We start from the raw sequence: 26405 nt of genomic DNA on the forward strand, positions 1-26405 counted from the left end.
AAGTAAAAAAGAGTAAGAAAGAAAGAGAGCTAGAACAATGTGAAACAGTAACAGAGTGGGCAGCGCTTGCATGCTTTAGTGCTTGTTTGCGTGTATATGTGAAAAATGCCATGTTATGTCCAGAGTTCACCAGAGCTTGAAAATTGCTGATGACAGCATATTAACTGAGATGCTGAGTAAGTCGATTTAATCAGTGATAAACACTCCTTTAAATTGAATTGGACAGCTGGAGGAACCACATGAGACCGCGTAATACACGCTGACTCATTCAAATCTCAGCAATCAATGTTATGTTATAGTTAAAATTTCATCAGAATGTGCTGCGCTCCGTCCTACTGAACAAGCCAAGCAGAGCCGATTAATACTGGTGGCTGAAATGAGATGATTAAGCGCTGAAGCTCTTTTTTATGCTTGATTGGTCTCAACTCTATGCCTCATGACCAGATGAGTTTACCCCAGCTTGTCAGGCGCTGCCCCAGTAGACCACATCAAAGCTTTTGAGACACAGTCTCAATGTAATATGAATATATATATAGTATAAATATTGGCCCAGGTTAGCGGGTGTGTAATTTAAATAAATAAGTCAATACACGTGTGACTTAAAATTAAGAATTGTGTTATTAATGCTTTTTAGTGTCTTTTTTTAGCTGCAGTCAAACCTTCAATACAACAGACAGCAGTAGCCTTTGAAAACACACGTGACATGGAAGTAAACTCACAGTATCGTCTATTTTTTGTCATCATTTATCAAGAGCCAAATGTTTCAAGAAACATTTGTCAATCTGATGCCTATGCTTGGGTGTGCACACTTTTTGATTTATGTTAAAGGAAAGGGTCACAATTTTTCAAGTGTGTCTTAAAACAACAGTCAGGTGCCCCTATGATCACTGAAAGAGGTTTTCCTCGCTGTAATCAGTCCTCCTGTTCATACTCCCTGTGAAAGTCTTGTTTGTGTCCAGCTATTTTAGGAAATTAGCGAGCCTTTGCAAAAAAAATGAAACTACATATTTGTGACCCATTTTTAAAGATTTATGACTTCATTAGGAACAAATGGGACTGAGTGCTACAGATAGGTTAGGGAAGTCTGAAAGTATTCAGACACTAATGCATTGCTGGTTTTGGTATTTTTATTGGATTTGTCAAGAATAAAAAATATAGAACAACACCAGTCATATTTTTCGTTGTCAAACTGTCACGTATCCTGGTCAGCAGAGTGCTGTCTAGCTGATCAATGTTATCTTCTCTTGGTTAGGTGGTGCGTCCATACCAGACCATGTCCAACCCAATGAGCAAGTTGACGGTTCTGAACAGTCTCCACTCCCACTTCATCCTGGCAGACAATGGCACCACAGGAAAGTACGGCGCTGAGGTCAAACTGCGACGCCAGCTGGAGAAACACATCTCCCTGCAGAAGATCAACACACGTGAGTGGAGTACACCGTATATATGCCTGACCTACTTACCCTAAACCAGAAGAGGTGTTCTTAAATGACACAGCGAGCGATAACAGCATAATGAAACTGCAGTCCTCGTTTTATCAACGACACCACTGTGGGTTAATTGGGTTCAAACTCTATTTTATAGCTGCGACCAGACTAAAATTATTATTACCTGCTTTATACCGAACACATGCTGTTAGACAGTGTATTTTTAGCAAGCTGTGATACAACTTCCACGAGTCTTTGAACCTGTCCCTCCCTTAAGGATGGGTTTATTTTTTCTTTCAAAGCTTCCTGACAGCTCAGATGAAATCTTTCCTCAAATGAACCTGCTGGATAATCTGTGTGCTCCTGTTCTGAGGTGCCACACAAAGCTACCAAAGCAGCCAACAAACAGCGACGTAATGACAAGCACAGACAACCACTGAAAAGAATGAAATGTAGATCGGATGTGTTTGTGTTTTTATAGTATTTTTACCTTGATGGTGGTATTTTAGATCTTTGGGGCAACATCACAGACAAGAAGATGCTCTGATATTTGGTCTATTTTTATAAATTCTGACAGATATGAATAACAGAGTGTTGAAGCACACTGCAGTCGAAAGTAATGTGTATTAATGTGTATTTGTGTCTGCACATGCACATATTTGCTTGCGTGTAGAGTGTTCATCCGCCGTTCAGCCCTTGTCACATTGCATTTCTCCGTTTTCAATTTCCACAATGTACCTTAGCTAGAAACCAAATGGAATTGCATGAATACAAAATGCTTTTTCTCTCACGCACAAAGTCACAAGCACACACAAACGTCCCTGATACCCTTTAAATGCATTTCTCAATAGCCTCTCGCAGCATTGTTCAGAATGTGTCAAACCTGACAGTGCAAGAGACCTGAGTCAGAGAAATGGTGTTTGCAGCTGTGTTTTATTTATGACCTTCTTTTGTCGTCAACATAAAGCCATTTTATAATATTTTCTCAAGGGTTTGGTTGACATGAATGCGATCATTTTAACATCAGTGCTTATTTCAAAACCAAGAGTGTCAGGAAATAGGTGTTACCAAATGGATACATGGTTACAGTGTCAAGAGCAATATCATGACCCAGACCTTTGTCAGTGTTATTTTTGTTCCCTGTCAGATGGGTTGCTGATGCTCTCTGATAGGGACTTTTTAAGAGTTTGTTAAATGTCACTTTCACAACGAAACTGTTTTTTTTTTTTTTTGTTTTTTTTTATGGGGGTATTACCTATATCACTGCCACATTTCTCTGAACTCCTCGGCTTCAGGGGTTTAAAAAATGGCCCTTAGGTTGACAGGTACAGAAATGTACTTCCTCTCTGCTCATCATCCAGTCATGTGACCTATGGATTTCCCTTTGTCATCCTATGCCTGGACTCATACAAAAGGGGCTGGGAAGGCAAAGGGACGCCCAGTCGTCATACAAGCATCTGACCATCCATATAATGGTAACATTCCTAATTTAAATTCATCATTTGACTTGTTTTAACCTGTATCCGCATCCAAGGTGAGGACTAATACTGCATGGGGTCTACTAATGAAACAAGGAGAGAAGTGATTATGTGTACTGTATTTCTTCTGCTGGCCATCCGTAACACAGAGCCATCACCCACAGACTCACACTAACCTTAACCTCAGCCGTGTCCGAGGTCACACTGATAAGCAGCTTCAGCTTTATAACCTGACACTCAGGTTGGCAGCAGTTACAATATGTCACAAGTGCTGTATCAGCAGAAATAGATCCATAGCCCCGATCAAAATCACTCTTATACTCATAGTATTTATATCTTTGAATCCTCTTTATTTAATCAAAGCAAGTACCTTCTTTTGTCTGGACATGTTGTAAATTAGATTGAAGACATGTAGTAAATCAAGCTATTGTGGTCAGGAATTTAAACATTTTTTAGAAATGTTTAGGTTTACAACACTATCATAAAGCTAATTTGAGATAGCCCTGTTAGTTTTAAGGTAATTGTTTCTGAACTACATCACAATGAAAAGGCAAACTTAAAATAAAATCACACTTTTGTATAGTCTACAGCAGGGATTTTCAAAGTCCCAGACAAAATTGAGACAACTGCTCCCCCACAACACCACCAACCTACCAGCATCCCCAAGCCAATTTCAGATGGTGATAATTACGTTTTTTGCCTGCATGTCAGGGTTTGTATATGAAAGGATAGAGGAGAGTGTCAACATGAAAAGAGTTTATATTGATGGATTTTGTCACTTCTGTTATTATTTTTTGCTCATTATCTTACTTTGATTTAGGGGATTGTCATGCTCTCAGTTTTGGAACTACAGTTCCCATAATGCTTTGGGGGATGTAAACAACATTGCTGTGGATTCACTGATGTAGCTGTGGGCTACTATTTGCGCCCCATTTTTTTAGCCTTTATTTTTTCACATTTTGACAAATTTGTGCCATTAAAAGTATGCCGAATCAGATATCAGCAGTTTCTGTCTGCAGACTAGCCAATGTACTATAAATGGCTGCACATACTGTATGTACAGATAACTGGATTACTTTAATCCTGAAGAAGACTTAAAAATGTGATGATTCTCAGTTCTAGAGTTATAGAGAGTGTCTTCCTTTTATGATTTATAGATGATACACATAAGAGGTGTAAGTCACACCGAGTCTAAAAATATGTGTATCATTTCTGTATTCAGATTTGACCGAGTCATGACTCAAAGAAGGACTACAAGTTCAACTTCAGTACTAATTTTCAAATCTTTTGGCTGTGAAGTTTGGGCCCCTTTTTAATCCCCAGGTACTAAATAAAACTTCACTAGAAAAACAGCCCTGAGCACAACTTCACCCCAAAATAGGGTAACATACACCAAAAGGACATAAACACGCCACAAATTCATTCTCTTGTACCACGGCTATTACATAGTTTTTCAAGTAAACATGCTGCTCACATGTCTAGATGTGCGATTGCTGTATGTGTATGTGCCAGTATGATGTTTTGCACATATTGCATGTGTATCCCTTACTTCCTCATTTACTGCTGTAGGGTTGGAAGACAAGGACCATTTCTTGATTTGATTACCTGTCCACGGTCAATCGAGCAGTGCATCAATTTTCCTCACAGCAGGGCCCCTGTGGGATCCAACTGTAGCCTGGAGTCCTGTCAAGGAAATGAGGATAAAGAAAGTAAAGAGGGAAAAAGCAGTTTAGTTTGAATGACCTGACATGTGGGTTGTAGACCACACATAACCACAAGCTCTTTTTTTTTCCTTTTTTTCTCTTAACACACCGTCACACACACTGCACACAAACACAAGATAAAAGAAGTGTGGTTGATAGATATGCGTAATCTCCCCCTGTGGTATTTTTGTGATGTCTAGGCAATCCTGTAGCTAATCCTACTGTGCCAGTGTGCAATTTTCTATGCAACGGCTATAACCATCTGACTGGTGGAAATGCTGTAGCAATCAAATTGGCTCCGCAATATTATTTAGTTTTTAAACATGTGAATCCATTCTATATAACAAATGTATGGATGTTTTGGTTCAGCTAGAAAAACACATAATACATTAAACATGTAATATTGCAAAAAACATCTCAACAAATCTTCTAGGGCGTGATGAATTTACTGAACCTTTGCTGCATATTGATTTCCTTTTGCCACAAGATAGCTGTGGTCATTTTGCACATTTCCATCTTAAGTTATGGTGGCAACATTGGCACTTGTCAGAACTCATCATTGGAGCACAGTTGTGCAGCCCCTAAACCTTTTAACACCACCCATGGTGACAAGGTGTGTATGTGTTTTCCTTCCACATACTTGTAGATATACTCCAGTCTCTACTGTATATTTGATGTTGTGGAGGGTGTTGACTCCTGTGGTTTTGTACCCACTTCGGTGCAAAGTGGACAAGAAATTCTAAGGCTGGGTGTAAACAAAATAAATATCTCACGACAGGCAACTGGGGTTGCAGAAACTGTAAATATGGTGGATGCAGTCAGCACATTGACACGCTAGAGTAAATGCTCAGTTCTGTGCGCTGCTTAACATGCGTGGCTCTTTCCTGATCTGTTCAACCAGGCGTGGTCTAGCGTGGTTGAACATGGACAGAGATTCAGATGCAAATGAACGTGGATTACTGTGACACAACACAGGACACTTAACATGCAGCAACAGTGATCATGAACACACATTCCATAATTATTTGCAAATGTAAGTGTTGATGAATCATTGATAAAACAAAAAAGTCTTGTATTTATAGTTCATAATGACACACTTTCATTTATGGTCTTAAAAGTCCCACACACTGGGACATTTTTTTCCTCTTTAACTACTCCTTTCCATCTCTTGAAGCTGGCAGTCAAACTCAAAGATGAAAAAAAAAAATCACAAAAATGATTGGCACCATTCAGCACAGCTCACTCAAACATTGCACAGCACTTTTGACATGTCTCTAGCAGTGGCTGTAGTGCTTTTTAATCACACACCTGCATCAGATAGAGGAAAAATAAAAGAGGAAGTGAGGAGAATGAGAAAATAAAGACAGAGAAAAGGCACTGAGGGTTTGCAAGGAGGGAAGAGAAATATATAAAGCAAGAGGAGGATGCAGGCAGTGAGACAAAATATTACCTTGAGGTGTCTTCACTGAAAAAACAGTGAGAGAATGGACGTAATGATCCTCATCCATTCATGTTTTCTTATTTTCCCTCTAAAACTGAACAAGAGCAAAATAAGCAAACCCTGCATCTTATTCACACACACTTTCGTTGTTGCGGTCTTAAATTGGATGCCTATTCCAGGCCAAACAAGAAGTAAGTTATCAATTTATGCAAGAATGAATGAGGCATCTTGAGTGCTCCCTCTTCCAGTGCACCTAAATTACTAAGAATATAAAGAAGGGTGCATAAGTACCTTGTACTGTATATTGAATACGTGCATACAGTAGGTATAAGCGTGTGTGTGTGTGTTTTTACCTGTGTGTCAACTGCGTAACCTTCACTGACCTTCCTATAGCAGTGGTTTCATTAATCACAGTATAGGTAAAAGATGAAGTAGCATGGGTAATTGAATCCAGAAGCAGTAAGGCCTCTCGTTGCAGATTAGCCATGACATTGTGACCTCCACCATGGAGCAGCCCATACAGAAGAGATTATAGTTAAGCTATGGTACTGTACATGGGAAGTCAAGAGGGTTGTAATGCTCTTCTTTCAAGCATCGTAAATGCTGTTGTTGATTTTTCAGATACTAAAATCACCCTTCTTTGTGCTGTCCAAGTGTGTGGCCAACTGGATTATTTGGCGGCTTTTGTGCTTTGACAGATATCACACAGCTGCAGTGTCACAGTCTGAATATTGCTTAGAAATGTCACCCCCTGATGAATGTAACTGTATTTAATAAAGCAGAAACACAAGGAAAATAATGATGTGCACATTGTATGTTGACATTTAAAATCCATTTACATTTAAAAAGTTAATTCAGGTCAGTTTAAAGTTAATCAAAACTATCAGTCACCTACATGAATATTAGTTTTTCATGAGCCTCCTGGGCAGCGGTTTCGGTTCATGAGGAGGTGCAGTATTGACGACTGCTTAAATCAGCGGAACTGAAGCGACACTGTGGGTGTGGATCAGTACATAAAATATTTGCAGGCACGCAAGAATAAGCGTATAGAGACAGCGTGGGGACAATTCAATTCAAGTCATCCGGGGGTAAGGTGTGCTCATGCACGAATGGCCACAAAAAACACGTCAAAATGATAAACATGACCTGCCATAGTGTTCAACCCTGTGGTGGAAAGATAAAAGAGTCAGTAGCAGGCATAGTCGGATTCAAGACTTGCTCCAGGTATAGTTCCAGGTTGAGGATGTGCATCGATGACAACTTGTTATATGGTGTGGAAAGAATTGGGTTGCATGATCGCTAGTGTGAACTGTGATGGTAAAAGCAACCATCTGACTAAGTACAACTTGTCTTAAAGGAGGCACAACAGGTGAAAGTGAAGCTTTTTCACCTATTGTTTCCTAATATGAGTGTTACAAACCCTCCAGGAATTTGATCATGATCAGAAGCTATACAATAAATTCAATTTGACTTACTGCATTCCAGCATTTCCAAAATAACACTGATTGACTGGAGTGAAAGTCAAAACAAGGTGACATATTTATGGTTGCCCAGAAGGGGAGACTGCAGCACTTGTGGTGTGATGACATGTTTACTGTTGCTTTTATGGATCCTTTAGAGGCAGTGCAGAGTAAAGATATATAAGGTATCTTATTAGTTTCTGATGCAACGTGATGTGAGCTGAATCCACATGACATCTTAGCAAAGACCAGTCAAACTTCTTTTTTGTCTTTACATAAGAAACTGATTAAAAGTTGTCATTTAATATTCTGAATCAATCGATACCAATTCAACTCATTTAGTTGCATTATTTGACTTGGTGGGATAATACTCCCAGTATCATGTGTGTGTACAACAGTACATAAACACACTGTATAACCTTCACCACCTCCCAAATGAGGCATGCATGATTATAAGATGGAGAGATGTAATTATACAAACACATATACACACACACACAGTCTCACAACACTTTGACATACGAATCAATGGGATAAAATTCCTTTAAACCCAATTTCCCTGCAGCAGTGTCTTTTCCCAGCCAGTGACACCATTCATGATTGATTCTCTTAGGCTCACTTGGCCTTGATAACACCATAATTTTGCACAAATTATCAGTGACTATGTAACACAGACCATCGGATTCAAACTGAATTCTTCTGAGTAGGTCAAAAACGACAGGATATCTTGATGTCACAACATGACAAAAAAAAAAAAGAAAAAAAAGTAAAGTTTGAGAGAAGCTTTGCCCTTTTAATGTACCGTACCCCCTGCCCTTTTGTTCTGTAGCCTGTCGAGTCATGTTGCCTTCACAGATCTGATGTTTCCTATCTGCTTTAGTAGTTGCTAGGATAATGGTGTTTGTGTCTGTGTGTGGAGGGAGGGGTGCAAAGACAACGACCCACATACTGTAGCACACCTCCTCCAGTCATGCTGATACTAATTTGACATGTACAAGGACAAACTGGCAGACACTTGCACACACTCATGCACACACAGACACACACGCAGAGGATGAGTCATTGCTGGATCCTTAATTAGGACCACTTAAGCATGTTATGTGTGTCTCGCTTACATGCAGCTCGTTCCCTCCCTAATTCCCTCTGTTCCTCGTTACTTCCGCATCCCTCAGGCCGGGTAAATATAGAAAGTTGTGGCCATTGAGTCTCATCGACCACCTCTGTCCTTTTATATCTGCCCCTGCTTTTTCTCACTTTTTCAGGCAAGTTTCCCACCCGAGAGATAAGGTGTGGGCACTGGCTTAAAACAATGGATGAGATACAGAGAGAAAGGAGAGCCAGAGAGAGAGTAGGGGGTTCTGACGATTGTGTTATCTGATGCGTTGGAGTGTGTGAATGGTGCTTCGATACTTTCAATACTGGAAGAGGGGATGGAGAGGCTGAAAGCATTGACAAGACAGTAGAGACAGACTTAAACTTGTGCATTCTTTCTAAGGCTTTTAGCCCCGAAATCTGGGATTTTATCTAACAGACGGATGAAAATCTGATTTTAAAAATATATAGTTTAAGAATAAGAAGAGTTTTGTATTATAGTGGTGCTCAGAATCAGATGGCAGAGTCACACACGACAGACAGATGTAGACAAAAGCAGTCTCATCATTTCCAGCCAGTGACCCTTCAGTCACCAAAGGTGATACATAATTTTACGCTGATAGACTGAGGCTAAAACTACATATACCTAACAAAAGTCAGGATCCTCAGTTTGACAAGGAAAAAATGTAACATCATCAATATAATATGTGTGGACAGTATGATTCAGCTTTAAAGCTACAAGAAAAAAGGCTTTGAGGACATGGACTAACTGTGTTTGGTAAACATAATACTGGGGTAATATAATATAACAGTACAGAACACCTAACATCACCTCCAGTCTGATATACAGTAGTACAATCCATGACCTGCTTCTACACAGCGGAGGTGCAGGACTTTTTAACACAGCCTGTAAACCCACAAAACTGTGTAGTTAGCTGATTATATAGTGACTCCTGCCCTTGAAAGTAATGCTGGATTAGGTTACCACTGGTTACCACTGTAGCCAAAAACCACATATGCTAACGTTATAGCAGCCAAACACACTCTCTATCCATTCCTTTGGTCTTTGGTTTTGGAAAGGCTAAAACTGCAGTCCCACACATACTGCTTTAACATGCAGAGAAATCCAAAGCTTTGCAGACCTGCTGTTTCTAGTATGGTTGCTAAATTATAATTTTAGGGAAGGATTTAGCAAATGGTCAGTTAGGGGTTTCTCTTATAAGGGCACATGTTCTTCTGCTGTTAATAAAGAGCTGAGCCCCACCGAACCTCTGGCTTAGCAAACATAAAGAAGCACACTATAGTGAGTATATATAGAAGTATAGAAGTAAGGAGTATAGAGAGAAATGGGGAGAAGAAAAGATGAATTTATCCACTGCATAACAATGTTGCAGAGTAAACACTTTGTAAACTCTGTCAAGAAGGATTGCATCTTCACTAAATACTCTCAACAGATTAGCTCTCAAGCTATGAGTTTACATTTCCATCTAGAACAATAGATATTCTTTCAAAAGTGCCGGCTCATGTTACTACAGTCCGTGTATTCAAATACGTAGTGTTTCATTCGATATAAAGGGAATGTTCAGACCATAGAATTCGCCTCCACAGAGGAAATAATTCAAAGGATTCTCAGTTTTCTAACAATCAGAGGATTATATTTTAAAAAGAGTATAAAATTGCAATTTCAGTAGAAGCAGCTGGCAGAGCATTAATATTGTTAAGTTTAAGGCTTCAATTCCCACACAAGCCTCCAGGAACAGAGTCTGGCTGTGTGGCTGTTTTTGTAGTGGTGGCCACAATCGAACACACATACATTATAATACAAATGTCTGTAAAAGTTAAAAGAGTACTTGTAAAACTAAAAAGCACAGTAAAAGAATGAGCACTTGGGTAAAATAAAATGTAAAAGCAACAAGGATTGTATCAAAAAATCAAATTTTGATGCCATTCGTGTGCACTTTGGGCACCCGCAGAATGAAATGGGAAAAACTTGTTTTAATTAGAATGAATAGGATGAATGTAGTTGTGGCTTCCTCATGTTTATGTAATCTACGTTTCCCACAAGAATACATACAGTAGCTGAGGCTAAAGCTAATTAGAAAAACTTATTGTGAAGGGGAGGTCAAATGTCACCCTAAAATGCACCTGTTGTTTTTGGGTAGTCAGGCAAAAGAGAAATGTATTTAATTTGTGGTTTCCTCACATGTGCGCATGCCTCTGTCTGTATCTGTGTGAGTATGTGTGCATGTGTGCGCGCAGGCAGAATTTTCTCCTCCCAATTAACCATGACACAGCTGTGCTTTCCCCTCCTCATCTGCTCCTCGGTGGGTTTCAGTTGAACAATAATCTGCTTTAGATACTGCAGCGTTGCCTCCAAAGCTCACCAGTCATCAATATCAATGCTTGATCCGACACAACTGCAAGCGCACACACACGTGCGCGCACACACAGGCAGGTAACAGCCAAAATAGACATCCAAAAGAAATGGAATAATCAGATACAAAACACAAGTCATTAGTCTGCTCCTTTCTCACATTCTGCGCGGTTGATGTATGGTCATGTGATGTGTTGTAGCACAGTGACGTTTTACCTCTTTGAAGTACTGTAGGCGAGGCCCCTAAAATATTCTCCTTATGTAACTGTCCCTCTTGCAAGGCTGTGCAAGGCTGTGTGGTGGGTATGCTTCTGAATGTGTGTGTGTGTGTGCTTGTGTGTGTGTGTGTGTGTGTGTGTGTGTGCACATGTGAGCAAACAGTATGTAAGCATGCATTTGCATGTGCTCGTCTGCCTGCGTGTTTAAGACACAGACCATGCTTTCTCCTCTGTGAATTATGCAGACCAAGATGAGGGTGCTGGGTGGGGAAGATACACGGCTTTTGAATTAGAAGAGTCAAAACACCCGGCAGAAAACACAACCACATGAAACAGGATGGGAGGAAGAGGAAAAGAGTGGAGTGGCTATGGAAAGAAGAACAGAGAGAGAAAGAAGGGTTTAGGAAATGGATTGGACTGAGACTACTAAAAGGGGAAAGAACACAGGGGGGTAAGGGAGGATGAGACTGGGGGGGTTTACAGGGTTTATTTCTTAAAGGGGATTTTCAGAGATATAATGAGAAATAGAGTACTGAGAGGACACCAGACGCTAAAGAGAGAGGAGCAGCCAGAAGAAGGCAGGAAATTCCTTTGAACAATTTTCATATCTACAGTACCTTCTCCTGTATGTAGTCTCACCGTGTGCAGAAAAACCCACCTGCTAATTATGAGTAATTACCGTAAATAGCCTGTGATTAGCAAGCAAGGAGCCATTTTTGTATGAAGCAGTTGGGGGATTTATCTCTAAAACTATCAAACACACACACACACACACACATACATGCCCATGTCACAGGAACAGAAAGTGGGCTGGTTATTTTTGGTGCAGGTGCTCTTTAGAAAAATCTCGACCATAATTAGGAAGCGTACAGTGTCCTGACAATAGAGTCAGGAGACATCGCAGGTGTCACATTTGCACCTTGTGCAAATTTGAAGTTTTTCTTTTCATGGATTAAGTGTTGCTGATGTAACAAACCCTCTTTATTGACTACTCTTCCTCTGTTTCTCACATTTCTATCCTTTTTTCTGTATTGTTCCTCTCTCTGTTCTTTTCTCCGATCATTCGCTCACCCCCTGTTTCTCCTGCTTCCACTCTGTATTTGTGTGCAGGTATCGGTCAGGGTGTGCCAGTGGTGGCTCTGATTGTAGAGGGAGGCCCTAACGTGATCTCCATAGTGCTGGAGTACCTCAGGGACACACCTCCAGTCCCTGTGGTGGTGTGTGATGGCAGCGGCAGAGCCTCAGACATCTTGGCCTTTGGACACAAATACTCTGAGGAGGGAGGGTATGCACTCACACGTGAACATTAAACTGTAATCCAAGGACAACCACTATAATATAGAAAAATGCACTACACACTGTGGAAGTCTTGTGTTTTCTTCGATAGATTGTTTGTAATCACAGTGATTGACAGTGTTAACATTTGAATTATTAAATGATTAAAGTGGCTTTTGACTCAGCCAGCTCACAATTTTATGTATATAGCTCTACAGCAACAGTGTAATTCTGTGCATTTTAAGGGAAAAGATATAGCATTGGTATAAAAACTGAGTGATGCAAGAACTCTCAAAAGAATGTGCTGATGCATGAATTTAATAACACACAAGTAAACATTTTCGGTTTCTCACGAGAAACATAATGAATTCTCAATAGTTTTTACCGCTTCATATATCCAGTTACAGATGACGGTAAACTTTCAGAAGACATAATAGCGCTGAGAGTCCCAGTCAACCTTGGTTCCACTTACTGACAAACAAATCTAATTTGACTGCTTCCCCCGTCACTGTCTTCCTCTCCTTCTCTCTGCCTGACCCCCTTCCTGACACTCTCCTTTCTTTTTTCTACACCTCCAGCATAATTAATGAGTCTCTAAGAGACCAGTTGCTGGTGACCATCCAGAAGACTTTCACTTACAGCCGCACACAGGCCCAACATCTGTTCATCATACTCATGGAGTGCATGAAGAAGAAGGAGCTGGTGAGTGTCTTTTACAGACACACATACACATCCCTGCAAACATCCATGTACATACACACGTTTTGTATGTGTATATTTGCAGCTGCAGAAAAGGCAATATATGCATGAAACACTCACAAAGAGAGATGCACGCACACACACACACACACGCGCGCACACCATTAAACCACTAATAACACCAATAACATCATTAACTTAAGCTTTGATGTCTCTGCTGTATAAAGAGGTCCAAAAATGAAAAATCTGTGAAGGAGGAGTAAAATGGATTTGTCAAATGAAGCTTTCTCATCATGAAACTTTTATTGAAGCAATTATTACCCCATCTTTTATGTATGACATGTAATGTTAAGTGCATGTAAATGTATTCAGATGACGTTTGGGACCAAATGGCCTCCACCTTGAGAGTCTGTACCCCTTTGGCAGTGTTTAAGTCAAGACACACATCAAGCACAGCTGTCAAACACATCCTTCTTCCCCGGAGCGGAGTCTCAGTCCCTTTAGAGCACTGTCAGTCACATGAAACCAGCCTCTTATTGATGCTGTTTAATGCCATGTGTGGAAAGGTGGTGGTGCGTGTGTGTATGTCATACCTATCTGCATTTGTATGTATATGTGTTTTTGCGCATGTGTTAATCATTACATCACAATAGCAGGGGGCATAACCGCCACTGTAACTTACACAGTCATTAATGGTATGTGGCACGCACATCGTGATTGAAAATGCGCACCACGGTATCGCATGAAGTGCTCGTACAAACACACACACACCCTCAAACACAAGATTATGAGTAACAAATCCTTAATAAAGCAGTGTGTACCAAACAGAAAGCTAGCAGTGTTTACTGTATCTTAGCTCTGCAGCAATTCTTACTTATTTACCACTTGGTGGTTCTCGCCTCAGCTCGCTTTGAACATTGTGTTCTATGTCTTTTGTAAGGAGGGGAGTGTTTGTCAGATTAGTGACTATCAGTGCTGCTGGCTGCCAGTGGTAATTTGCAAAAAAAAAAAAAAAAAATTAGAATTGGTAGCATACACACATACCTAAGCCTCATTTTATCACAACTTTTAAAATAAAATACAAAACTAGAATTCAGTTAAGCCTCTCAAAACTTGAGGGCTGGAAGGTTTAAGATGACTCGACCAGGTATTTGTCATGCGCTAGTCTTTCCTGTTAATCGTAGATAATCCTTGTAACATGTGTTTTAGTTATTACAGTAATTGTCAAGCACTGAATCATACAAATGAAATATCTAAATTACATGCACATGCAAGCCACACACACACAAACAGAAACATGCACATCCACAGGACACGTAGCATGATTCAGTGTAGTATTTTTCAGGCAGCCGAGCATTGGTCATGGTTGTGCAGCGTATAAGTGGATTGATTGCGTCCCCAGTGGGGTTCCAGTAGCTGACTGATGCTCACACTGATGGATCTTCTGAACACAATACACCAGAGCAGAACAATACGGTGTGAATCATTCAGCTAGAGCAGCTGTAGAGCTCAGATAATCTGATGCTGCCTCTGTCTGAATTTACACAACTGTTACCACTGCCATAGTGAGCAAGAATAAAACTCAAGTGTTTTCTATACAGGAAATACTATAGTCCACCAACCCCACCTCACATTTGCATAAATATATGTGTGTTTTACATACCAATTAGTTTTTTTCTCATATTACACCTACTGCCAAAGGGAAAAATAACTTTTTAGCAGGCTTCTTTATCCAGTGGGCAGTACAGCTAGTGTGTAAACTTGTGTAACTGATACATCTATATGATCAGAAAAAGCACAGTGTAGACACAATGAAAGCCAACATCGGATAGGTGTTCATATCCAGGAGTCTGTACTTCATATTTTATGTATGAATGTAAAAATAAGCAGTCATCTATGGCTCATAGTCTTAACAATGCCATAAAACATTTACCAATGACATGAAATGTTGATAGCATACTCCCTGGTAATGCATTCAGTAGAGGCAATCCTCTTCCATAAAAAGTCAGGCTTCTCTCAGCGGACACACACTGCAATCATTATGGTTGCCCGTGCACCATGCAGAGAGTCTTGAAAAGCCAAGTTGATTGTGGTTATTGTAGAATGAGAGCAGGACAGATGTGTCATCTCACTCTCTGCTGTCTGGCACCTTTATCTCTCCCTCACTGAGTTGGTTTCACCAGTCTTCTATTTATCAGGCTGATAGGCATCACAGGGGTTCCCCCTCAGAAAGCCACAGATCTGAGTGTGTCTGTGTGTGTGAGATTGGAGGGGAGTAACTGTAAGGGAGCAAGAGAAAAAAAAAAGAAATGTGAGAATGAGTAAAAGAGACAGCTCCTTATGTCCCAAAGCCCGTCAAGGACTGGCTCAAGACATTAAGAAGACGGTGGACCAAACACAGACTGGTTAACACTAAAACAGATAAGGTGCGTGTCATCATGAATGATGTGAGAAGCCAGTAACACTATGTTACTGCTGAGACAACTGCAACATAGATAACGCACCAACAGACAAAAACATAACAAACTGAAAAGTCCCACAAGTGGCATGCAACTGAAGATTATCACAAAATACTGATCAACTGAAACTTGAACGGGGTTTACGAGTTTCAGATTATTATAAGATAGATATTATAGTAATAGGGTAACATAGAAAAGTTGTTTTACCCTCGTACACCAAAGCCAACCTGTGAGAAAACCCAGGTCCGGGTCACAAAACCAGGTTGGATAACACACATTGACACTGGCAGCAAATGCAGGTTTATCCTGGGTCAGTGCTTCATACTAAGAAGGGTAAGTGTGTGTGACAGATACATTGACAGTGCGTGTTTGCCAGTGTGCCAGGGCGGCCAATTTTTACATTTATTTCTTTATTTTTTGGCTCTGCAGCAGGAAAACCATAGAGTAGGAGGAAAATAGAAAGACTAAAGGTGACTGGCTGGTATAGAGGGAGAGTGTGTGTGTGTGTGTGTGTGTGTTTCTGCTTGAGAGGGTAAGCGAGAGAAGGAGGAGGACTAAAGAGAGGCTCTGTCTTGCTTGTTCCTTAGTTTCAACATGTTGGTTGATTCATGCAGACATTTTGTGCTTCAGTTATTTCCCTAATACCCATGCTTTGTTTATCATACTGTTTACGCTTCACATCAAGAGTCAATAAACTTGCGATGCTTAATACGCGCACGCTGAGATGTTTAAGTATGTATGTATGTGCCTCTAAGCGTTTTTTTTTATAAATGTGAAATAGTTCGCTGTATAAAACCATCACTACTGCTTTAACATCCCCATTTCACAACGCAGCATGATGAATTTTGTCATTAATATATTGCTCTGAGCTTAGTTAGGCAGTGAATTATAGAACGGATAAGTGCTCTTTGCTGTTACAAACAATAGTTCCAGTTATCTGCTTTATGCTTTCATTTGGTCTAATTTAGGAGCGTGCTGGCTCATCTCCCGGTAAAAAAATCTGTTCCGATAGATGATAGATTCTTAGGTTCCAAGTCAGGAAAGGGAGGGAGGGGAAATAATTGCGAAGCTAATCAACGAGTAATATGCACGCCCTCGAGTTTTACAGAAGGGTAACAGATGTAAAGCATACATATGGTGTGTTATGAAAGTGCAATGAAAGGGAATATAGAGACTGCATGCGTATCAATCTGTCTGGATCATAAGGGCAATTGTCTTCCTCATATATGTACATCAAGTAGCTTGTTTCTTTTATTCATACAATTTCATATGAATGTCAAACAAGTACACTGAGAAGACTTTGTAAGAATCAATGCCTTTACATAATATCAGGGCTTGTTATAGCTCTTTTTTTTGCTAAAAATGAGTGAATCCAATTCTAGGTCTTATTAAATGAGAAGAGCCCCTGTCTCTCTCTCTCTCCCTCTCCCTCCATTTCGATCCCTTACTCTGCGAGAGTTAGTGCAAGATGACTGTCCTGGTATCTCCCAGCTTGGTATGAATAATTGAGTGCAGAATAGTCCTTATATGTTTAATTCGGATTAAATATTGAGGAGGAACCACCAGCCCACAATGTTCCTTCGCCTCCTTGACAAGAGAGACTAAGAATGAGTAGGAGGAAGACGAGGAGAACGACAGAGTGACTTAAATGGATCACGAGAGAGACGGAAAGAGGGTGGGAGGGACAGATGGAGAGAGAGAGAGGGAGGGTGGGAACTGAAGAAATGAGGAGAGGAAAAAGAGAGGGAAAATCAGTGGTTTTGATGGAGAGTAAATTTGAAAATGAGGCGTAATAGAGAGTTCAAGCCACAAACAAAGATAAATAGTGGAAGAAGAGAGAAAATTCCTCTCTTGATTATCAGCAGAGCAGTTTTTCAGTTAAAAATTTCATAAAAAAGAAACTTATTTCCCTCTTTTCTCTGTTTTGGCTGTTGTAAACTGTCGGTTTATTGTTTATAAAGAAAGTAATAAAACACATCATAATAGTTAATGCTCAATTTCACACAGATGAAACCGTTAGCATGGTTCTGTCTGTACTGCTACCATTGTTGACGTATGGACTGTAAAAGATGCTTTGGAAACCCATGTGGACATATGTGTGTGTGTGTGTGTGTGTGTGGTGTCTTGCCATGTGTCTTGTATGTACAGTACTTTTCACTGCCTACTATATATGTAGCAGCATCAGCAGGGTCTTTGCCTGTTAAACGAAGATGAATGTTTTCCAATCAGCTTGGCTCACTGCGGTGTGAAGAGCAGTTGTCTGATCCTCTAAGCATATAGCTTAGCGTCTGGGAAGATGCGGGAATCCTCCGACAGAACCCAGTCACACTGAGAATGATTGCACTGACTCTTCCTTTTTTTACTTCTTATATCCGTCTTCAATATGTCAACACTAAATCTCTCTCCTTCTGGCTTACTTTGCCTTTCTCACGCTTCCTCTTTCCTGCTGTCTCATGTCTATCCTCCCGATCCCTACCTCCACTCGTCACCCTCTCCTTATCGTTACGCTTGCACTCCTGCTCTTTTCCGTCTTCTCCTCCTTTCTTGTCAACAGAGAGAGAGAGAGAGTGTAACAGACACAAGTCAGTGCCCTGTCTCATGCATGTCGACCCCTGAGTTGATGAGTGTCAGTGTGGAGGCAGAGAAATGTCAAAAATACACATTCAGCTGAAATAGTTGAAGATTTAAAGATGTTTTAAGATATTAACCAAGCGCTGCTATAATCTGCACATTGAAAATGTAATGTACAACAGATGGGAGAGTTTATGTCTTGAGTAAAAAACAATGAAGCTGTTTCTACCCTTTTGTTTTCTCACCTTAAGCACTGAAGAGCACTTTTGCTTGTACAAGAGGATAAAAACAGAGGAGGGAGAAGCTGTCTGTTTACCTTTGCACACACTTATTGATGACCCTCCGCAGGGTCGTTGAGATTAAATTAGCAACCTCGCATTGTCATAGAGGTTCTGTTGCTTAGCCTCCGTGTTGTAGAGGCTCTATGATAACAGGTAGAGCACATCCACAGGGTCACCTTGGGGATATGATTGGAGGAAGGGAAGAAGGAGGAAGAAATGGAGAGGAAGTGGGCAAAGATGGGAGGGGAGGTGGGGGGAGGGGGTAAAGTAGCGTGACTGTGGGAGGTTGCTGTTAGATTAGCGGTAGGAAGCAGGGGAGCTGGAGGATGATGGGTGGAAGAGAGGGAATGGAGGTAAAGGTGGAGAGGCCTGGAGGGGCAAAACAAAGGCGAACATCTCCCATTATCATCATCTTTCCTCTATCACACCGTCATCCATCTTTAGTCCTGAAGGCAGCCGAGAAGCCTCTGTGTGTGTGTGTGTGTGTGTGTGTGTGTGTGTGTGTGTGTGTGTGTGTGTGTGTGTGTAAGGGAATGCATGTAACTCTTCATTGTGCTTTAATGATAACTACAGGATAATGAGCAAGTGGCCAGGATAGAAACCTGTACTGATTGGGTAAAATTAACCTCACACATAAAACATCCTTAAAAATTATAGGTGACTGCCCTCTTCCTCCCTCTCTCTCTCTCTCTCTTTCTCTCTCTCTCTCTCTCTCTCTCTCTGTCTCTCTCTGTCTCTCTCTCTCTCTCACCCTCATTCCTGATTGGGTGTTTCTAAAACTGATCCAGTTAGAAGAAAATCACAGCTTTGCATACATATAGTTTGACCTTTTAGAGTCACCATGTAAGCACACACACACACACACACACACTCATGCATTGCGCGTGTGTTCAACAGATGGCTCCATAAATGTGTTGTTAATATCAATTAGAGTGAAGGCGGAGATGCATTCTAGCAAATAATAATCTAGCCACTGGCCATACCATTCAAACACAAACACACACACACACACACACTAAGCTAACTAACCAGGTTAAGCTCGTAAAATTACACAGTGTCAACAACTCACTGGCGCCTCCGCTCATGAAGAACTCAATCGATACCTTCACATCCTATTGCACTCTCATTTCACCTGGAGAAAGACCTCTTGATTACACAGGCATGTGACCACCACACACACACACACACACACACACACGTTAGCACAAACACACACTTAGATGCTTCCCTTATTAGTGATTGCATGACACAAGTTAAAGGCATTAGATGATGTCTCCTCATTTCTCTCTCTGTAAGGAGCCAACATTTCATCGGCATCTGCTGTACAAATGATGAATGAGCCAACATACTAGATACTGTAAATCTTCAATGTGAATTGAATTACTTTTGTGCATTTAGATTGTGTGAAAAGAGAGAAGGAGAGAGAAGATGGTTAGCCTACAACACTGCAGCATTGCCCAAGGGAAAGCAGCAGCAGCAGCAGCAGCGGCAACAACAGCAGCAGCAGCAGCACAGCCCGCAGATTCCTGGAGCTCTACGAAATGAAGCCATTTAGAGGGGGGGAGATGGGAAGGGAGATGGGCTGCAGGGAAGAGAGGGAGGTGGGAGGAGATGGATGGGTGAATGGAAGGATTAGAGGAATAGCTCGTCAGGCATTCAGAACACGCATTCCCCCGTACATGGCTCCCACAAGGTGCCCTTCATGCATGTACACATGTGAGCATGTGTGCACACACACGCTAGCACCGGCATGCATACACGTGCAGGCTATATGTGACAGGAAAAAAAATCCAGAAAATCTGCCCCATTTCTCAGATTTCCCTCTTACTTTGGACTTTGGCTTTTATCCATCGTACCATTAGTTCATTGCATGCAGGATATAAAAAAATGCAGCTAAAAGGCATGTCAGACTGCACAGACGAAGACATAAACTGGCCTCAGAGTAAAATATTTCCCTTAAAGCCTAATCCAAAAAATGTTAAGACACAGCAAAAGAAAGAGAACAGAATGATCTTTGGTAATGGAGAGCGCTATTAGTATATTCATTTGATCTCCCCTCCTTTGTCATGTTTTTACTGTCGTTCTCCTCAGTTGCCTTCTCAGCGAATCCCTTCATTCCCTCCCTACAGTGAACAAGCTATATATGTGAGTTTTGTGGTATTCTCTGCTCAAGAGACAAGAGAGGAAACAGGAGAGTCTGGAGAGGAGAACACACAGTCTATTACATCAGAGAAATACCTCCTCTCATCTCCTCTCCTCTCCTCTCCTCTCCTTCTCACTGTGTGCACCTCAGCAGCAGTGTTTTTTGAAACAGTTTAATTCAAATCCTGAGTGAGAGCACTCTCACTCAGGATGTGACTGAATTTCTTTATGCCATAAGCCTTGATACATTCAATCGAACAACAAAAGAATGACTCATGAGTAAAGTCACTTTCAAACAGTTTGACTTGTATAGAATTAATGCACCTCTCCCTCACACTCTTTCTCTCTGCCTGTCTGTCTCTCTCATTTTCTCCTAGATAACAGTTTTCCGGATGGGGTCAGAGGGTCATCAGGACATTGACCTTGCTATCCTCACTGCATTACTCAAAGGTGGGTGTTTTAGTACAGAAATGTGTGTGTGCTGGAGTATGAATGTACAGTGAGTGGCTTCCATTTCACTGTCACCCTCCAGGGATGTTGTTATTTGGAAACTTCTGTTCATAAAAGGGGGACGATATTGCAGAAAGAATTCCTCTCACTGTCCCAGTTTAGGGGTATGTTCAAAGCACGCCATGTTGTTACTTTTACAGTTCATAGCTCAGGAATAAATCAGAGATATCCGTGCCTATTTTTATTTCTCTTAAAGCTCCATTTAGCAATTTTCGATCACTGTAGGGCAAGAAGGCAAAACAGCATTAAGCCATGATAATCAGTTTATAACAGTTGCTTACTTACAGATCTAGTCCTCTGTTTCTCCAATTATCCAACAGAGGTCCAATAAATAACTCGTTTTGCCCACCAGCTAGTTGGTTAAATATTCAACTCTCTCCAATCAGCCACTCATTTATTTTGGTTCGGTTTGTTTTCTGACTGAGCAAGTAGTGTGAGCTTACATGTTCAGGACGGCTATCCCCAGGGTTGTATGGGGGGCTGGTGAGAGCCACTAAGATTCAACCATACAGACTGTTGAACTAAAACAGTGAGCTGTAATTGACAGAAAGGTGTATAAAGCAGCAGAGTGGGTGTTGATTCTCAGTGGGATCAGCAGTACTCACCGCCCTTTTATATCACAGAAGTCATTTCATTTTTTTGCAAATATTTCTGTAAAAGGGTACTTCTGTGATTTTGTATTGTACTTTCATGAAATACATAAGAGGGTACTATGTTTACAACTCCACATGACCTGTCAACTAACTTTGATGTGTAAAATCCACTCACAGCCTCTTTAAAAGAGCTGTGTGAAATGTGAGGAGATTGTGGCTCTAGTACCAGCTGTTTGTTTCAGACAAGCTTGCCGTTGTTCAGGTTTCCTACTTTATATGCTAATAAAACCCTGATATCACAACAACAACTGCGGAATAATCAATTAGCACGAACACAGCTGCTCATTAACTCTGTGGCCAGATAGAAATAATTATAGAAAGACACTTACAGTCACCAGAAAATAGTGAAAAGTATTGTCTTTTATTCATCTCTTTTGAAGTGTATATTTCAATTTAATTTGTATTTATCAAATTAATTTCCCATGAGGTCAATTACTACTTTGAAAATGGATGCATGGCCTAAGCACACACTATTATTCTTAGAACTATGCACCTATTGTGTGTCCAGCGTTCACACAGTCAGAGCATCTTATCTTTACACATATACAACTGTATGCAGGTAATGTTACACAGCCATTCAGTGTCGTTGTCTGCACATATCACACTGTAACACATGTTAAATCAGCATGGCAACAGTAGCACAGATTTAAGGTATGACACAGTAAGATATACTAGAAGATATACAGTTAGCAGAAGCAGAAGCAGTGATCCTTATACTTCAACAAATTGTTATGCAATTGCCAATACAAGCAATGAACTGGACAAAATTGGGTTACAAAATTGAAAATTTGTCAAGTGCAGACAGTGCAATTAAACTCAACCACCATTGTTCCTCCACCCTATTTCCCACTTCGCTGTTTCCCATGCTCCCACCCTTCCATACCCTCCCTTCTACACACACACACACACACACAGAGGATTCATAGATCCATACTTTCGATTGGTTGTTCAGTAGCTTGTATTGATCATGGCTGCTCTTGCCTCTTCAAAGAATATAACACTAGCCAGGCTGGAGCAAGGATGCATGCTCTCTCCCACATACACACCTGTGTACACAAGTGTACGAAGAAACAGTGAGTCCTGTGGGACTGCTTAGCAATTCAGAGCATATGATTGACTATCTCAGGAATTGTTCCTCAGAGAAACATTTCATTCCACAGAGACTGAGAGTGAGACTAAACTACAGAGTTTGGCAAGGAAGAGAGTGAAAGAGAAATGTGTTTTACATAATTTATGTGTAGCAGTCAAGATTCATGATTTCTCTGGCCCATGAATCTCTCCCTGATCTTTGACTTCATTGCTCTACTACTAGTTACTTTCCCTGTGTACAAGTCTCACTCATCTATTCTGCTGATACCATCTGTTGATCTCTTTCATTTCTATTCACTTTTTTAGCCGTTTTATTCATTTCTTTTCACGTTGTGATAGGAATGGCATTTAGAAGAATGAGTGAAAGAGGGAATTGAAATCAAAGAAAGAGAGGAGACAAAATAAGAACATGGAAATGAAAAGGAGTAGATCAGAGAACTAAAAGGATGAGAGAGGAACACCGGGAAAAAGGGCAAAAAATCCTTTATGATAAACAGCATGAGGGTCATTTTACATGCAAGTCTTATTCTGCAGCTGAGTGAATGGGACGCGTTAAGGCTTTTAGTGTAAAATGAAATCAGTCACATCCTGCCTGAGAGCTTTTTAAAACACTGGATTAGACTCCTTTGCTGGAGAACTAAGCTACTGCCTGAAGCTCAACAAAACACAGCAGAGTCAGGAATACACAGTGAGGAGAGAACAGAGCAAGAGCAAGAAAAAAGGATAAAAGGAGCAAGTGAAAGAGAAAGATTTAGAGAAGTGGTAACAGACAGAGCAGGAAGGAAAGGCCAGCTAAGACACATGGAGTAACAGGGGGAGTTTAGAGTAATTGATGGTCTGCCGTCAGAGGTAGTCAATATCCTGAGGACTGTGTCCATAAAGTCAGTTAGCTACAGTTCAGCCTCCCTGCAGGCAGACAGTGAAGCCACAGGCCTTTGATAAAGCAAGGCCACCCTACCTTTTAATATACATATATATCCACTAAAGCTGTTATTAGGGAGCTCTGCATCTTATTACAGTAGCAGGGCTCTGTCTGAAATCACGCCATTAATCTCCAGTAATGCTGTATGGGCCTTTAAGTCGGAGAGAGAGCACCGTGTAAAGTGATGATGCTGGTGTGCTTATTAAAAATTGCAGTCTTTTCTACACACAAGGGATTATTATACCTTATAATAAGCTGGATTTCCCTAAAGGCTTAGATGAATTGTTACCTTGTCTTTCTCATTTTGGGTGCTTCGTCCAAGTGTCCAGGTAAATTATTAATGTGAACACCAGACTGTTGTTTTCTGCTATATCTCACTGGTCAGCACCAAAGTGCGCCACTACAAAAGTTACCAGCTACTTTTAGAGGCCGGAGTGAGTGCTTTTTTTACTAGGTTTAATCAGGACTGCCAAGTGCACTTCAGTAGTACTTATTGTTGTTCATAAAAAAAAGAACATTATTCATGGTCAACTGACCCACCTGACCTCTCTCTGGCCTTATGAACCAACACCTTTTTCAGAAGACTTTTTCTTTTTGCTAATTTGTGTTTTATTGGTAGCATTTTTGATATACACTCCAGATATTACACATATTTTTCTTCAAAACATAGGATAAGATCTATGCTCCTTACCATGCTCACCTGTTTATGTTTTGGAACAATACACACTTGTTGGGAGGGTCTGGGGGTCCTCCCCCATAAAAAATTGTAATTTAAAAAAAATGTCCTGCATGTCTACACCACCTTCCCTCTTGGATTAGGTCAAGAAACAGCCACCTGCACTAGTCTAGATTAGTTAGATTGAGGGTGCTATGAAAACTGAGAATGCATCAAGAACAGTGTCTAATCGGGTGGATCAGGACAGGAAATAATTATCAGACAAATTGCTATTTCATTTTTAAAATTATATTATAAAAACATTATGTAGCCCTAAAATGGTAGAAGGTTGCAGGCTACTAGGCCATCTTCAAGGGTAAACAAGGACAAACAATTTATATAAATGAAATAGCCTTACAACACATCATAATATGATTAAGATAACTAAACCTGGTTAAACCTGAGGGTTGCTATTCTCAATACTCACAAGGCCATCTTCAAAGTCTAACAATTGCAATAGAGTACAAAGTGAGATGAGAGGGAGAGATGCTGTGCTGCTGCCAGAAGAGCCACTGACTGAGATTACTCAGAGCAGCATGCATGGGAATAAATTATAATATAATAGATTTGTGTTTATTTCTTGCTGAACAACCCGCTGCTGCACGGTGCTGCTTTTGCGCTGTGCTGCTCTGTCTTGTCTGTCTGTGCGCTGTCAGTGTCATCTTTTCACGCTGTGACATTATCCGTTATGAATTTGTTTTTCACTGCATGAGAAAATGGCCTTGTGGCGTGAGAGCATGTGAAAAGTGTCAATTGAGTCTCATTGTCAGTGCATGAGTCTTGGCAGCCCTGCTTTTTTGTTTTTACACTCAAGATATTTTATATTGGAGTTTACTAATCAATTCTGAATAGTAAAGTTGAAGTTTGATTTTATATTTACAGTCCCTCTGTGTCTCACATACTGTTTTTTCACCAGCACATTTTCTATTGCTTCTGAGTTTTCTCCGTTGGATTAAGTGTTGAAGACTTATTCACACAACTACAACAAATTACTGTATCACTGTTGCCTAAGCTCCTGCAAGAAATACCTATATAAGCAATTACTGAACACCCACTACCTGAAACTTACAACTGCATAATCTTCTGCTTAAATTTTGTGTATTTCCCTGAAACTGTTTTGGGCAGATTTACATCCACCACTTGGCCCTTACCCAAACAGCAAGGACATGCAGCAAAAGCTGTCACAGTGATGAAAGAAGTGCTGTTTTTCAGCAATGTCATTTTATTTTTTATTTATCCTTATTTGTCAGTGTGCCCTTGAATCTAGTGAACAATATATTTTTTTCATGCCTCCGCTTCTTCTCGTATAACATTAAGCAGATCTGATGTGTGCAGAATGCCACGTTTTTGATCATTTGTTCTGTGTTTCAATTTCCTTTTTGGCTGTCATGTATGTATGTATAGTTCATTTTCTTCTTCTGCTGATTATGTTACAGATATGTTGATGTTACCTGAGTAACAGAATACTGTAAACGATGAAGTTCACTGACATAGAAAACCAAAGGAACACAGTTATATTCCATATTATATGCAGGGATGAGATGGGGCGTTAAATTAGGTGATACATCAAAGAAGGACCGCCTGTCAGCCTCCAATAGGAAGACATCTCTTGTCTACAGACTTGCATAACAGGCACAGGCAAAGGCAGGAACAGAGGACAAAAGTTGTCAGCAGACAGGCAGTCCACCAAGCCTGCAGTTATAGTAGATGAAGCTACTGCAGCCTAAAGATGAAGCCCCAATACTTCAACGGGAGAGGTAGTAGCTATTAGTCAACAGCTATAGGAGCTGCAATTGCTCTACAATTGCAGGTCAGAGCAGTACGACTACAGTGCAATACAAATCAGATTAAAACTAGAAAAAGCTGAAAAATCAATAAATAAACAACATTTTGATT

General features: G+C 40.5%; 1 protein-coding gene across 9 annotated transcripts in view; it reads left to right on the forward strand.

Moving 5' to 3' along the window:
- Positions 1–26405, forward strand: part of trpm3 (transient receptor potential cation channel, subfamily M, member 3) — a 150918-nt gene that overhangs the window by 94002 nt on the left and 30511 nt on the right. For 8 of the 9 annotated variants that reach the window (XM_044368870.1, XM_044368883.1, XM_044368825.1 and 5 more), the window contains 4 exons: positions 1253–1424; positions 12304–12478; positions 13047–13170; positions 20998–21070. In XM_044368870.1, coding sequence (XP_044224805.1) covers positions 1253–1424; positions 12304–12478; positions 13047–13170; positions 20998–21070 — 544 coding nt within the window. The other variant, XM_044368874.1, reaches the window with a different exon arrangement.

The sequence above is a fragment of the Thunnus albacares genome, chromosome 2 (genome assembly GCF_914725855.1).
Source record: "Thunnus albacares chromosome 2, fThuAlb1.1, whole genome shotgun sequence".
NCBI classification, from domain to species: domain Eukaryota; kingdom Metazoa; phylum Chordata; class Actinopteri; order Scombriformes; family Scombridae; genus Thunnus; species Thunnus albacares.